The 13,740-nt window shown below is 45.1% G+C and overlaps 1 protein-coding gene across 3 annotated transcripts in view; it reads right to left on the reverse strand.

The window, feature by feature from the left end:
• NBN (nibrin) overlaps positions 1-13,740 on the reverse strand; it is a 62,106-nt gene that overhangs the window by 37,984 nt on the left and 10,382 nt on the right. For 2 of the 3 annotated variants that reach the window (XM_034763238.1, XM_034763237.1), the window contains exon 5: positions 6,722-6,825. In XM_034763238.1, coding sequence (XP_034619129.1) covers positions 6,722-6,825 — 104 coding nt within the window. Of the gene's footprint in view, positions 1-6,721; positions 6,826-12,445; positions 13,171-13,740 lie in introns of those variants that run through there. The other variant, XM_034763239.1, reaches the window with a different exon arrangement.

The following is a 13,740-nucleotide window of genomic DNA, read 5'->3' on the forward strand; positions in this document are numbered from 1 at the left end:
CAGCGAATCTTTCTATGCCTCCACGCGCCAAGCGATCCCCAGTATGGAGCAATGGCGAGGTGCTGGACCTCATCAGTATTTGGGGGGAGGAAGCTGTCCAGTCCCAGCTGCGCTCCAGCCATAGGAATTACGATACCTTCGGGCAGATATCAAGGGACACGATGGAAAGGGGTCATGACCGGGACGCACTGCAGTGCAGAGTTAAAGTGAAGGAGCTGCAGAATGCCTACGACAGCCCGCGAGGCAAACTGCTGCTCTGGTGCTGCCCCCATGACGGGCTGTTTCTACAAAGAGCTGGATGCAATACCTGGGGGCAACCCAACCTCCACTCAGAAGACCCCCATGGACACTTCAGAGCCCAGTTCAACAAGGCAGGAGGAGGAGGAGGAGGAGGAAAGTGGGAGTGAGGGTGCTGAGGAGGAGGGAGACAGCCTGGCATCTCTAGATGCATGCAGCCAGGAGCTGTTTTCAAGCCAGGAGGAAGGTAGCCAGTCGCCGCGGACGGTGCTTGGGGAAGAACAAACACCAGAGGAGGTGCCCGGTAAGCGGTTTTTATTTTGGGAAGGAAGTTGTTCGGTGCAAGCTCTTGGGGCAAGGAGGGTAAGGGCTGCATGCATGACTAGATGCGGAATAGGGCATTGATGTGCTCTCTCACATCGCAGTAATCGGCCTCAGTGATCTCTTCAAAGGTCTCATGCAGAAGTTCGGCAGTCCACTTGCGCAGGTTCCTTGGCAGAGCTACTGTGCTCCTTGTCCCAGTAAGGCTAACATGTCAGCACCACTGTGCCGTGACAGGTGGGGGGACCATTGCTGCACACGGCAAGCTGCATATGGGCCAGGGTGGAAGCCGCATTATAGTAGAAGTCCCTCCCTTGCTTCCCAGGTCACCCTCAGCAGCGAGATATCTTCCAGGATGAACTCCTGTGGAAAATATGGGAACAGTGTTCAGTACAGGGGCCCCCTGCAGCTGTTGGCTCTCCCCAAGGCACAGAATCCTAGAGGACAGTACAGCCGTGAAACAATCAGTCCCCCTTGATCCTGTGCTTACTCACCATTTTGGGGCTCCTGTGGGTTATGTGCGCTCGCTTTGGACAGGCAATTTCTGCTATTGTGTAGACTGTGCTTGTCTTAAGTACGGCCGAATCATTGCTCTGTCTGGTGTGAACAATGCTGCATCTGTTAAGTGTTGCATTTTGGCTTTACAGATGCAACCTTAAGATCCCAGGTATCCTTGTTATCAACAGCCGAAAGACTCCAAAGAATCAGGAAGCGACCACATAGAAGCAAAGAGGACATGCTGCATGAAGTAATGCAGCAGTCCTTTAATGAAAATCAAAAAGCACAGGAGTGACAGAAGAATAAAAGGAGGGTCCGCCAGCAGAATGCACATCGCCGGCACCAAAGCACAGAGCGGCTGCTAAGTATCATGGAGCGCCAAGTGGACTCAATTCAGGTGCTCGTAGCAATGCAGAGCACTTCCACACCGCTCCCCTCTCCACCCCCCAGCCCTTGTCCCAAAACTCTTTCCCTTGTGCCCCCATGTCACCTCCAACCCACTTTCCCCAACATCTGGGTTCTTATCACCACCAGCTGCCTCCAACACCTGTAGCTTCGCCACTCAACCCTGCAAACTATGACCCATACCCACTGCACTCAACCCCCATCACCATGCATTTTAGCCAGCTTGAAGTGCAGCACTCATTGCACAGCACTCCAGACAGGAAGGCTCAGTATGATAACAGGACATATGCAAATCTGTGATTCTCCCATTCCCCCCCCCCCCGACCCCTTTGCCCTTTCTGTTTCCCAAGCAGTTGTGTTTCTTTTCAATAAACAATTTTTTTGGCTTTGAAAACATTCTTTATTATTGCATTATGTAAAAGATACCTTAGCCCAGGAAAGAAACAGGCACTGCAAGTCAGAGTATCATACGTAGCAAACACAGATTCCTACTAACATTGGAACCACTGCACTTCACTCCTGTGCAGGGCACCACCGGTGGCTTTCAGTCTCAAATTGCTCCCTCAAGGGATCCCTAATCCTTGCAGCCCCGCGCTGGGCCCCTCCAATAGCCCTGCTCTCTGGCTGTTCAAATTCAGCCTCCAGGTGTTGAACCTCCAAGGTCCACGCTTGAGTGAATCTTTCACCCTTCCCTTCACAAATGTTATGGAGGGTACAGCACGCGGATATAACCGTGGGGATGTTGTCATCGGCCAGGTCTAGCTTCCCATACACAGTTATTCTGCACCGACTCAGCCTGTTGTTGAACCGCTCCTTGCTGCTGTCAAGGCTCCCTGTGTAGGGTTTCATGAGCCATGGCATTAAAGGGTAAGCGCGGTCTCCAAGGATCACAATGGGCATTTTGACTTCCCCTATGGTGATCTTCTGGTCTGGGAAGAAAGTCCCGGCTTGCAGCTTCCTAAACAGGCCTGTGTTCCAAAAGATGCATGCGTCATGCACCTTTCCGGACCAGCCTGCGTTAATGTCAATGAAACACCCCGGTGATCCACAAGCACCTGGAGAACCATAGAGAAATACCCCTTCCGATTTATGTACTCGGAGACTAGGTGGGCTGGTGCCAGAATTGGAACATGCATCCCATCTATCGCCCCTCCGCAGTTAGGGAAACCCATTTGTGCAAAGCCAGCCACAATGTCATGCACGTTACCCAGAGTCACGGCTCTTCTGAGCAGGATGCGATTAATGGCTCTGCAAACTTGCATCAACACGATTCCAACAGTCGACTTTCCCACTCCAAACTGGTTAGCGACCTATCGGTAGCTGTCTGAAGTTGCCAGCTTCCAGACTGCAATATCCATGCGCTTCTCCATCGTCAGGGCAGCTCTCAATCTTGTGTCCTTGCACCGCAGGGTGGGGGCGAGCTCAGCACACACTCCCATGAAAGTGTTTTTTCTCATGCAAAAGTTCTGCAGCCACTGCTCGTCATCCCAGACTTGCATGACGACGTGATCCCACCACTCAGTGCCTGTTTCCCAAGCCCAAAAGCGGCATTCCACTGTGGTAAGCATGTCTGTGTATGCCACAAGCAATCTTGTGTCACAAGCGTAATGCGAGTCAACATCAACGTCGGACCCCTCACTGTCAGTTTGTAGCTTAAGGAGTAACTCAACTGCCATTCGTGACCCATCAGCATATTCCTCAGCAGTTCAGGCTCCATTCCTGCAGACAGAAAGGGAAGACAGAGCGCGCAGTACAAAAAAAACGTTGAAAGATGGTGCCAAATGTTGACGGAAGCACAGGGATTGCTGGGATGCGAAGCGATGAATCATGGAGCTTTGGGACAGGACCCATAATGCCCCGCACCCCTACATCCCCTTCCCACAAGCCACAGCGCCAGAATGGGAAGAGGTGCTCTGTGGGATAGCTGCCCATAATGCACCGCTCCCAACGCAACTGCAAGTGCCGCAAATGTGACCACGCCAGTGTGCTTGCAGCTGACAGTGTGAACACACTGCAGCGCTTTCCCTGCTGCGGTTCCTGAGGGCTGGTTTAACTCACAGTGCTCTACATCTGCAAGTGTAGCCATGCCCTTAGTGATCTTGGACACCACCACCAGATCTCCTAGAAGTTCTGTAGCATGCAGGTCTGTCATCACTGTTTTTAAAAAGAAGAAAAGTTCTGCTCTAGGTCAGGGTACTACAGTATCTTGGTCATAATTTAGCTCTCTTAAGTTTTCATAGTTACTCAGCTGTACGAGTGAGAAGGAAAAATTCTCAGGTATCAAGGATCTTTGTTTTTAAATCTTTTGTAACTTAAAAGGAAATGAACTAATTATTCTGAATAATGACTTGGCTTGATGTGCCATTAAATTTTAAAGAGATAGGGATGGCCAGTAACTACTGCGATACATTCTTCTCTGGCCACCAGTCCAAAACTAATACTTTGAAAAGTTTACTGGTCCAGAAATACTTGTATTACTCTGACAAAGCATTCTTATCAATTTTCAACACATACAGTTCTTACATACAAACTGCAAGTTCACATAAGCTTATTGTAATGCTTCTTCAGTGAGGCCATTACTCCATTGAGACTTGTTTGATTTAACAGCAATTTTTCTTTAAAACATCACATTAATGATAGCTTCAGACATATTAAGACAAAAATTAAATCTCTCTTCCTGGCTTTCCAGCAGCCCTTCAACATCTAAAACAGTCTCTATTCATCTTAGACAACCAAAGAAAACCCCGTACAAAAACCCCAACCCCACCTCTCCTCGCCCTCCCAGCGATGGCATCTTGGGTCCATTACTCACAAATTTAAAAGAATATACGAGGGAAAAACAGGATGGCTTAACTATAGAAAATTAAAGATGGCTTCTCAAGGATCTTCTTCCAATAAGTATGTTAGAACTCAGCATGCCTTATTTTTCTTATATCATAAATTCTAACCACTTCCATGTATTGTTTTGACTTTATTTTATATTGTCTTTAATTTCAGAGCATATCAAAGGTAACTAACATCCCTTCCACTTATGATGTTTAATGTCACAGACTATTAATGAGGCAAACATCTTAGTTAAAAATTAGTAATAGAAGAACAGCACCTATAGTTACACTATCTAGCATAAAATTAAAAGATCTATCCATCTTCATGATTCAGAATTATTGCACATTTACTTTAAGATTAAGCTAAACAAGGAAAAGGTTTATAGAGCATCCATATATAGAACTGTTCTAGAATAACTACAGCACTTTAAATTCATACCCTACCTTATTCCAGAATAACTTCTGTGTAAACAAGCTGTGAAGTGCATAATGCTTTTAGTCTGAAGCATTTGATATTAGCTGAAGGCAGAGGTAGGAGAGCATACTAAAATGGACAATTAGTCTTTTCTAGTCTGACACTGTCTGTTCTTAAATTTCTAACAACGTGAAATATACAAGACCAAATGACAATCTTAGATGCACAGACATGAACTAAGTGCAATTTGCATTGTGTATTCATGTGATAGAGCCACAGTATGCACCCTGCTTATCTTGTAAAATGAGGTACTCCACAGGCACATCATCTGGTTACACAAGATAAAAAGTGATTCTTCCACATAAGATCATGACCTAGCCCTTGTTATCTAATGGCATATTAATCTTATTTTAACTTCAGACAAAAGCACAAAAATTTGATATTAAAGGCAGCTGAACATGTTTGGATTATTTCTGTTGATGACCAAAGCTTAAAATGAACCTAGTCTTACAAATTGAAAAAATAGTGGAAAAATAAGTTTTCATATTGAGATAAGCTTTATATAATTATTTTAAAACAAGAAAATTAGATTTTTAATGCATCTTTTCCCAAAAGAGTATACATGCTGCTTTGACTATATTACCATAGAGATCTCTATGGCAACCTCTGAAAATGAAGCCTAGGTAGACCTAGTAGCATCTCTAAGCATCTAATGAACACCAAGAACTCACATTTATATATTACGTTTTTTAATTCCTCAGGGATCGAGGCAAGAAAATCATCAGAATGTAAAATGTTTCAAATTAAGCAGTCGTCTGCAACTCAAATTATTGCAATCAAAATTTTTTTCAGTGCTACACTTTACTTCTTTCCACTTTGTACAGGGCAAGAAGGTGAATTACAAAAAAAAATACTGAATTGATCACAGCATCTTTACATTAGTTGGAATTAGGACTTTTAAGAAAAAAAGGTAAAAACCTCTCTATACTCTGGAAGACATAAGTAGAATGTAGCGGGGTGGTTACCCCGCTCCTGCCTGAGGGGTTTAAAACAGCCCTGGCAGAGGGCTGGGGCAAAGGGAAAAGCTACTGAGCTGATTGGGGAAGTAGCCACAGCTGGGCCACGCCCCAATCAGGCCGGGAGCAAAGAGCTCAGCAGTCTCTCTCTGCCTTCAGAGAGAGAAGGGCCTGGTTGCAGCAAGCTAGAGACAGGGTACCTGAGTGGAGCAGGGCTGGGGACAGGCTGGGAAGCTCCAGCCTGGAAAGCCCCAGGCTGTGGCCTAGCGGAAGGCCAAGGGGTACTGGGGGTTGCAGAGGGCAGCCCAAGGCTAGGCCAAGGCAGCAGGTCCAAACCCAACCTTGCCGATGATGAGTGGCCTATACTACAGTCTGCCCCAGGGAGCAGGGCTAGTTGGTGACTGGCAGTGGCCTTATCCTGAGGTGAGGCAGGGATAGTGGGTAGGGGTTCCCCAGAAAGGGGAGACCCTAGTACTGAGGGGTGTACTGCCAGGGGGCAGCACCCCAGATACAAGGGCACTGGGGTCCGGGAGGGACATGGGGCCAGAGGACAGGCGGATCACCAGCCTGCAGAGGGCGTTCTGACAGCTGGATAGAGCTAATTCTCAGAAGTAACCAGCAGGAGATGCTGCAGGGGTGAGTCTGCTCCTCTACACAGAACAATGTTGTTATAAATAAGTTTAGCTCTTTTATCGGGTAGTTATATGCCATATAAATGCATATGTTACGACAAGTAGATGTCAGAATATCCTATGGTGCTGAAAAATACAGACTATTATACATGCAATAAGACATGGCAGTTACATCTAAACAGGACAAGCTTACGGGGCTTCTCGTTTTAGGAGTAAATAAGTATTTATATGTAATATAATGGTATAACTTCAAAAAAATAGGTGCTAAAAATGTGAAAAGATGATTAATCTAGCACTCAAGTAATGTAAATATTAAATTAAACATAAGCCCTGTTAAATGCACCTTTGTGATACTGAAAACATGCCACTTACCTTTCCAGTTTTGGCAACTGCTGCTTGGATTGAATGGCTCGGATACATTCCACAAAGTACTCTGGCTTTATAATTGGTCGATTGCAAATCAAAGCACATATAGTCTGAAAAGAAGAAAAAAGATTCATTACCACACTTAACATTTCAAGCAGAATATGCTGTCACCCAAAAAATAGTATTGAAATCTAATATTTATGTAAAGTCTCAAATGTGGAATGTGTGTTACATAAGTGCATGACAATTCTACTCCGGCTAACGTAAACAAAAAACCAAATAGTTTTGTTCTTACACCCATCACTTATTCTTTATCATTGGAATTATGTTGACAAAAGCCATTAAACTGAATAATCCTTTTTATTACTAACCTACTGGCGAGCAATCTTTAAAAAAAAAAATTAGAAAAAGGAAAATCAGTGATGCTATACAAACAGTCTTATTTCGCCACAAAAGAGCCCTACATGCAAATTTACAAAATAAAATATTTAGATATCAAATGGCGGGTAAAATGATTGCTATTGCTAACATCTCTTTTCTATGTAGTTGTTTGACGTTTCTACGGCCTTGTCTACACTACAGTTTTGTCGACAAAAGTCAGGTTTCGTTGACAAAGCAGTGGAGGTGTAAACACAACAATGCTCCTCGCACCGATTTAACTCTCCTGTTATGCCGATATAATAAAACCACCTCAACAAGCAGCATAGAGCTTTCTGCAACAAAGTTAGAGCCACAGTGTCAGTGTAGACACTGTGCTTGCTTACATCATCTTAAGTGGCCTCCAGGAGGTGTCCCACAATGCTCATCATGATCACTCTGGTCAGCAGTTTCTACTCCGCTGCCCTGCAGTCAGGTACACAGGCATACACCCCTCCGCATTTAAAGCTCTGAGAATATTTGAAATTCCACTTCCTGTTTGCTCAGCACCGACAGCTCACACTGCAGCTTCCCAGCTGACAATGATGGCTTTCCGCAGCAAACGCGCTCCCACCTGGAGTATACCAAAGTTGCTGGATCTGTTGGGCGAGAAGGCTGTGCAGTCACAGCTCCAATCCAGCTGTAGGAACTCTGACGCCTACAAACAGTGCTCGTGGCATGGATGAGAAGAGGCATAAAAGGGACATAGAGCAGTGCCATGTTAAAATCAAGGAGCTGAGACAGGCGTACCAGAAGGCAAGGGAAGCCGAAAAGGCAAGGTTGCAGCGCTGAAAACATGCTATTTCTATAAGGAGCTGCTCACCACCCTTGGCAGCAACTCCTCCTCTATCTCTAAGAGCCCCATAGATACTTTGGGGGGAATGGAGGCAGTGGCCAGCGGAGTCAACCCCAAGGACAAAGTAGTAGATGAGGAGGTTAGACAGGTAACAGGCTCATCCGTTGGCATGGTGAGCCAATACCTCTTTTTGACTCTGGAAGGATGTAGCCTGTCCCAGCAGTGGCATGCCTGAAGTGGTAAGTACTTTTTGTTTTTTGATAGTGCACAGTCACATGAGGTAGAGATGTCCTTTATTTTGTTAAATGGTGCACATGGGAGAAGAGATTGAAATTAACAACACTAGATACTGTTTGCATCTGCTTTGCATTCCCTTGTGCAGTACGCAGTGGGGGCTCTGCAGAAAAGTTGGTTAATGCACACTGAGATCTCCCAGGAATACTCCATAAAGATCTCTAGGAAACTTTTTTCCTGCAGATACTCTGCAATGGTTCCTTGGTAGAGCCACTTTGTTTTTTCCCCCATTATAGGAAACTTTGCCGCACCAATCTGCAATTACTTCTGGAGTAAGCAAAGTAGCACACAGGCAAGCAGCATACGGACCTGGTTTGAAGCCGCATGCATGCAGGAGATGCACCCTTGTATCTTCGGTTACCTTCAGTAGTGTGATTTCAGTTTTGATTACCCTTGCCTGTGGAAAACGTTGTCACTATTCATAACATTGCCCATGGCACTTGTACTGATCCCCTTCTGAAACCACCCAGATCCCTTTGTCCCATCTTGCACCCCCCACCCCAGGCCAAACTCCCCATGTTTAATGCTTGGCTGTGCTGCGTGCTTGCCAAGGGAAAGTGAGAAAGAGGTATATGTAACATTTATAATTCAAGACCCTGAGTGTACACACAATAATGACTCTGTGTATTGTTTCTTTTGCTTCTGCAGATCTGCTCTTGAGGGCCAGCTTCTACACACCAGCAGAGTACCTCCGTCAGATAAGGAGGGGAACAAGGAGGAGAAAGGAGGACATGTTTGTGAAGTGCTGCAATAGTCAGATCAGGCAGATAGCAAGAACACAGCTTGGAGAGAGACAATAAATGAAAAACTAGAAATCAATAACCAGAAAGGAGACCGGGCAGGAGCGGGGAATAGAGAGTTGGGAGCGATGATAAAGATCATGAATGGGGCCATATCAAATTCACATCCACTTCGATCAATTTCATGGCCAGATGGTTTTCAAATTGGTCAATTTCACATCTTCATAATCTGAACCCACCACTAGGTGCTTGTTTCCCAAGCCCAGTAGTGACAGTCCACCACTTGCAGCTGTTCCATGAATGCCAACATCTATCTTGAATTGTTTCTTTCCATGGCACACAGCAGGACAGGCATCACAGATTCCTGTTCAGATTCCCAGCTCATGACATACTGAAGAATCAGCCACATTGTGTTTGTAATGTTTATCACAGGACTGGTGAGCAGTGCAGGATCCATGCTTTCAGGCAGAGATGGCAGGTGAAAAGTTTACAAGGGCAGTTTAAAAATGGCGTGAAACGTAGTTGGAGGCCATTGGAATTATAGGACGGAGAAAACTGTATTATGTCCACCCTCGTACTGTACTGCAAACCATTCCCAGAATTCCTAGAAGGAGAAGGTGGTGATTTACACAATGGGATAGCTACCCACAGTGCACTGCTCTCTCTGTTGGTGCTAGAGCACCAACTGAGGACGCGCTCCATTGATACAAGGAGCATTATGTGAACCTGCACAAGCAATGTAATTACAGTGGTTTACGACAGTCGATGTAAGTTGACTTAACTCTGTAGTGTATACCTGGCCTAAGTTGAATGTGCTATTTTTAGAAAAGAAAACTAACCTACCGTTTATTCTCTTCTTGATGTAGAGGTGAAACTAATAAGAAGTTATTAACATAGATCAAGTGAAGAATTGTATCCTCTTGTCAAGAAAAAAAAAAAACAAAACAGTTTACTCAACTCTGCCTCCTATCAGTGCTACATCCGCTCACTGGCTAGAAGGACAAAAAGCGGTGGAAAAATGAATATTTTAAATTTGAATATTTGAAATAAAATATGTCATTCAAAATTTAAAAACAATTGTTTCACTCAGAACTTTGCAAATTTAGAACAATTTAAACTGGAAAAACAATATGGGGAATGTTTAGCCAGCACTAATAAGTAGCCTATGCAACTGACTAATCACAGGTTATCAAGGCCAAGGACTTCTTGAGTTTCAAAAAAAAAAAAAAAAAGAATTACACTACAAAGTTAGGTTGATGTAAGCTGCCTTGCATTGACCTACCTGTGCATGTGTCTACACTTAAATCTGTCTCCCATCAATGCACGTACCCTGTCGTGATCCAATAAACCACCTACCCGAATGGCAGAGAGCAATGATTGATGTTCTGAGGTTGACGTAGTGAGAGGGTAGACATTGAATTACCTATGTCAACCCTAGCAGTCTTCCAGCAGCTGTCCCACAATTCCCAGCACCGACTGCTCTGGTCAGAATTGTGAACACCATTGCGCAGGGGTACAACAACTGGAACACTTCCCTCATTTAAAAACTGACAAATTTTTTAAATGCCTTTTCAAGCACACCTAGCAGCTCTCTGTTGTATGCAGCTGCCCAACCAACCATGACAGCTACATGCTCTGGCCTGTTGCAGACAGGAGATATTGGATCTCCTGGGCCAGTGGGGAGACGAGGTTATGCAGGCACAGTTATGGGCCAGCCACAGAAATGTGTACATCTATGAGTAGATTGCATGGGGATGCAGGAGAAGGGATACAACAAGAATCACTAGCACTGCTGCAAAGTGAAGGAACTCTGATAGGTATATAAGATGGCCAGGGACCCAATGGTCAATTCAATGCCAAGTCACAGACCTGCCACTTTGACAAAGAACTACTTGCCATAGTCGGTGGAATCTCCACCACCATGGATACTTCTGAGGAGCCTGAGCCACAGGCCCCAGTGCAAACAGCAAGGATGAGGATAGGGGTCATCTGACAAGGGGATCCAGCTATGCCGCAAGCCAGGACCTGTTTGAGACTCCACTGCAGAATCAGTCCTGGCAGTCAAGCATGGACAAACCTGATGCAGGGGAAGGAACCCCAGGTAAGTGTATAAATGTATTTCCCATTACACTGATACAGTTATCAATTTTTCATTAATTTACTCAGACTAGAAGAAGTAATGGTATAACAAAGAGAAAGCATTGTTATCTGCTTTTCATTCCCCAGTAGAGTTAGATGAGGAGCAGTTTATTTACGTACACAGGGATGTCCTTTGAATCCTCCTGAGAAAGTTGGTTGAAACTTTTGTGGCGGTACTCTGCAATCCTCTCCCCAAGGTTTCTAGTGATGGCAGCCTTATTTCTTCCTCTGCAGCAAGACACTTCCCCATGCCAGTCAGCAATTGCTGCAATGATGCCTGCCAAAGTTAACAGCCTAGCAGCATACAGCCCCGGGCAGCTTCAGGATGCCAGCAGCAGCTGTGATCTCTCTGCCTTTGTTACCCTCAGGATAACAGTTAAAAATTACCACTTGTGGGAAATGGTGCCAGCATTCAGTGCCATAGCCCTATACTCTATTTCATGCAACTGAGCAACGCCTTCCTCATTTTCCTCATCCCTTGAAGGCCATCCTCACCCTGGCTGGTGCTGTGAGCGGTACTGCACAAAAGCTCTCGGAAGCTGAAGTGTCAACAAGCATGTTTTATGTAAAACTTTAGGAGAACAAAGGAAGGGAGTTCTGTACCTTAACTTTTGCTTTTCATTGTTACTATACTAACAATGGTACCTCTGTTTTTATCTGTAGCTGCTGCTGTTATGGCCATGAGGAGTTCCCCCTCCATATCTGCGAAACGCCTGAGCCAGACAAGGAGAAAAAAGAAGAGGACTCCAGATAACATGTTCAGCGAGATCCTGCAAGGCAGTGCTGCACCAGGCTGTAAGGTGAGTATTTCAGACTGGAGAAGGAAAGAGCAGACAAGAGACAGACTCAGGAGGCCCATCAGGAAAAGCAGAGGGAGATGCACCAGGATATAATGGGATTTCACTTTCAGCAAATACAGATGCTGCAGACTCTTGTGGGCCTACAGATTCAACAATCACAGGCTCGCCTCCCTTTGCAGTCCATGGAGAACTCCAGTACAGCAACTCCATATATTCACCTCAACATTCCATACGGCAGCAGCGGCTACCACTACCACTCCACACACCAGGGGACCATAAGTAAAACCACAGCTTCACATACACTGACCTGTGAGAGCCACAGTTCCTGTATGTGTAATTATAATGGACATAAATGTTCTTTCCCCTTGTTAATAAATTAATGGAACAGATCTTAAGTTTTTAATGTATTTGTTTTTAAATTGCAGAGATTTATCTATGCGCTGGTTCTGTTACTCAAAATTCTATTCCTCAAGAAATAATTTATCTTTATTAATTCACAATATATGCTGCAGAATGTCTAGCGGTACTGAAAGTACCCACTTACTTGTTCTTGTATAGTGTGACAGAACTCATAGTGTAATAAACCCAGTGTAATAGTTATAAATGTAGTTGAATCTTTGCCTTGGTGCTGTTGAGGTGGCTGGTACATTGCTTCATGGGCCACGGGAGCAAGGAGTAGGCTGAGTCCCCCAGAATCACTACTCATCATCACCACCATCAATGGTAATCCGCCAGCCATGAAAGAAAGTCCCTGCTTGCAGCTTTCTGAACAGTCCTGTGTTCTTAAGGAGACAAGCATCATACCCTTCCTTTACCAGCCAAGACTGATGTTAGTGAAGCATCCTCAGTAATCCACCAACGCTTGCATAACCATGGAAAAGTAGCTCTTTCCATTGAAATACTCTGGGGCAAGGTGGGCTGGTGCCAAAATAAGGATATTCATACTATCACTCCACTGCAGTTTGGGAACTCCATTGCTGAAAATCCATCCACTATGTCACGCATGTTGCTAAGAGTCACGGTCCTGCATCTCTAGGAGACAATTAATGGTCCTGCACACTTGTCTGACAATAGCCCAGTGGATTTTCCAACTCCAAAATGCTACCAGTGAGTGGGAAATCAATCGGGTGTTGCGAGTTTCCACAGTGCAGTCACCACTATTTCTCCACAGTCAGTGCAGCTGTCATTCTGGTGTCTATGAGCTGGAGGGTTGGGGTAAGGTTGGCATACAGATCCAGGAATGTGGCCTTGCACATCCGAAAATTCTGCAGTCACTGCTCTCGTCCCAAACCTGCATTATGAGGCAATCCCACCAGTAAGTGCTCATTTCTCAGGCCCAGAGTGGTGCTTCACCATTTGCAGCTGCTCTGTGAATGCTACCAATAACCCTGAATTGGTTCTCGCTATTTCCCACAGCAATCTGTCCTCCACGAAATCATCATGTTCCCCACTGATGCAGTTGTTCTTGAAGCTCTGCAAATACAATAGCAGAAGACTGTGCATCCTGTGTTTGCAACATTCATGACAACTGTGCTGAGCAGTGCATCTTCTGTCAGATGGCAGAGAGCGAGAAGGGATGCACAGGTTTGCAGGATTTTTAAAGACTCAAATTATGGTATATGGATGACATTATGAGATGGAGACAGTTGCATGCTGGGAACTTCATCCATTGTTTCCAGTCACCCCTGCACAACTCGTTTCTGCTCCACCATGCATTGCCAAAACATGCCAAAAGACAGTGTGCTGGACAGTGGCAAGTTGCACCCTGGGATACCTAACCATGGTGCACCACACTATGCATCAACACAAGCACTCCTTGTGAATACACGCAGTACAGAC

This window comes from Trachemys scripta, chromosome 2 (genome assembly GCF_013100865.1).
Source record: "Trachemys scripta elegans isolate TJP31775 chromosome 2, CAS_Tse_1.0, whole genome shotgun sequence".
Lineage (NCBI taxonomy): Eukaryota > Metazoa > Chordata > Testudines > Emydidae > Trachemys > Trachemys scripta.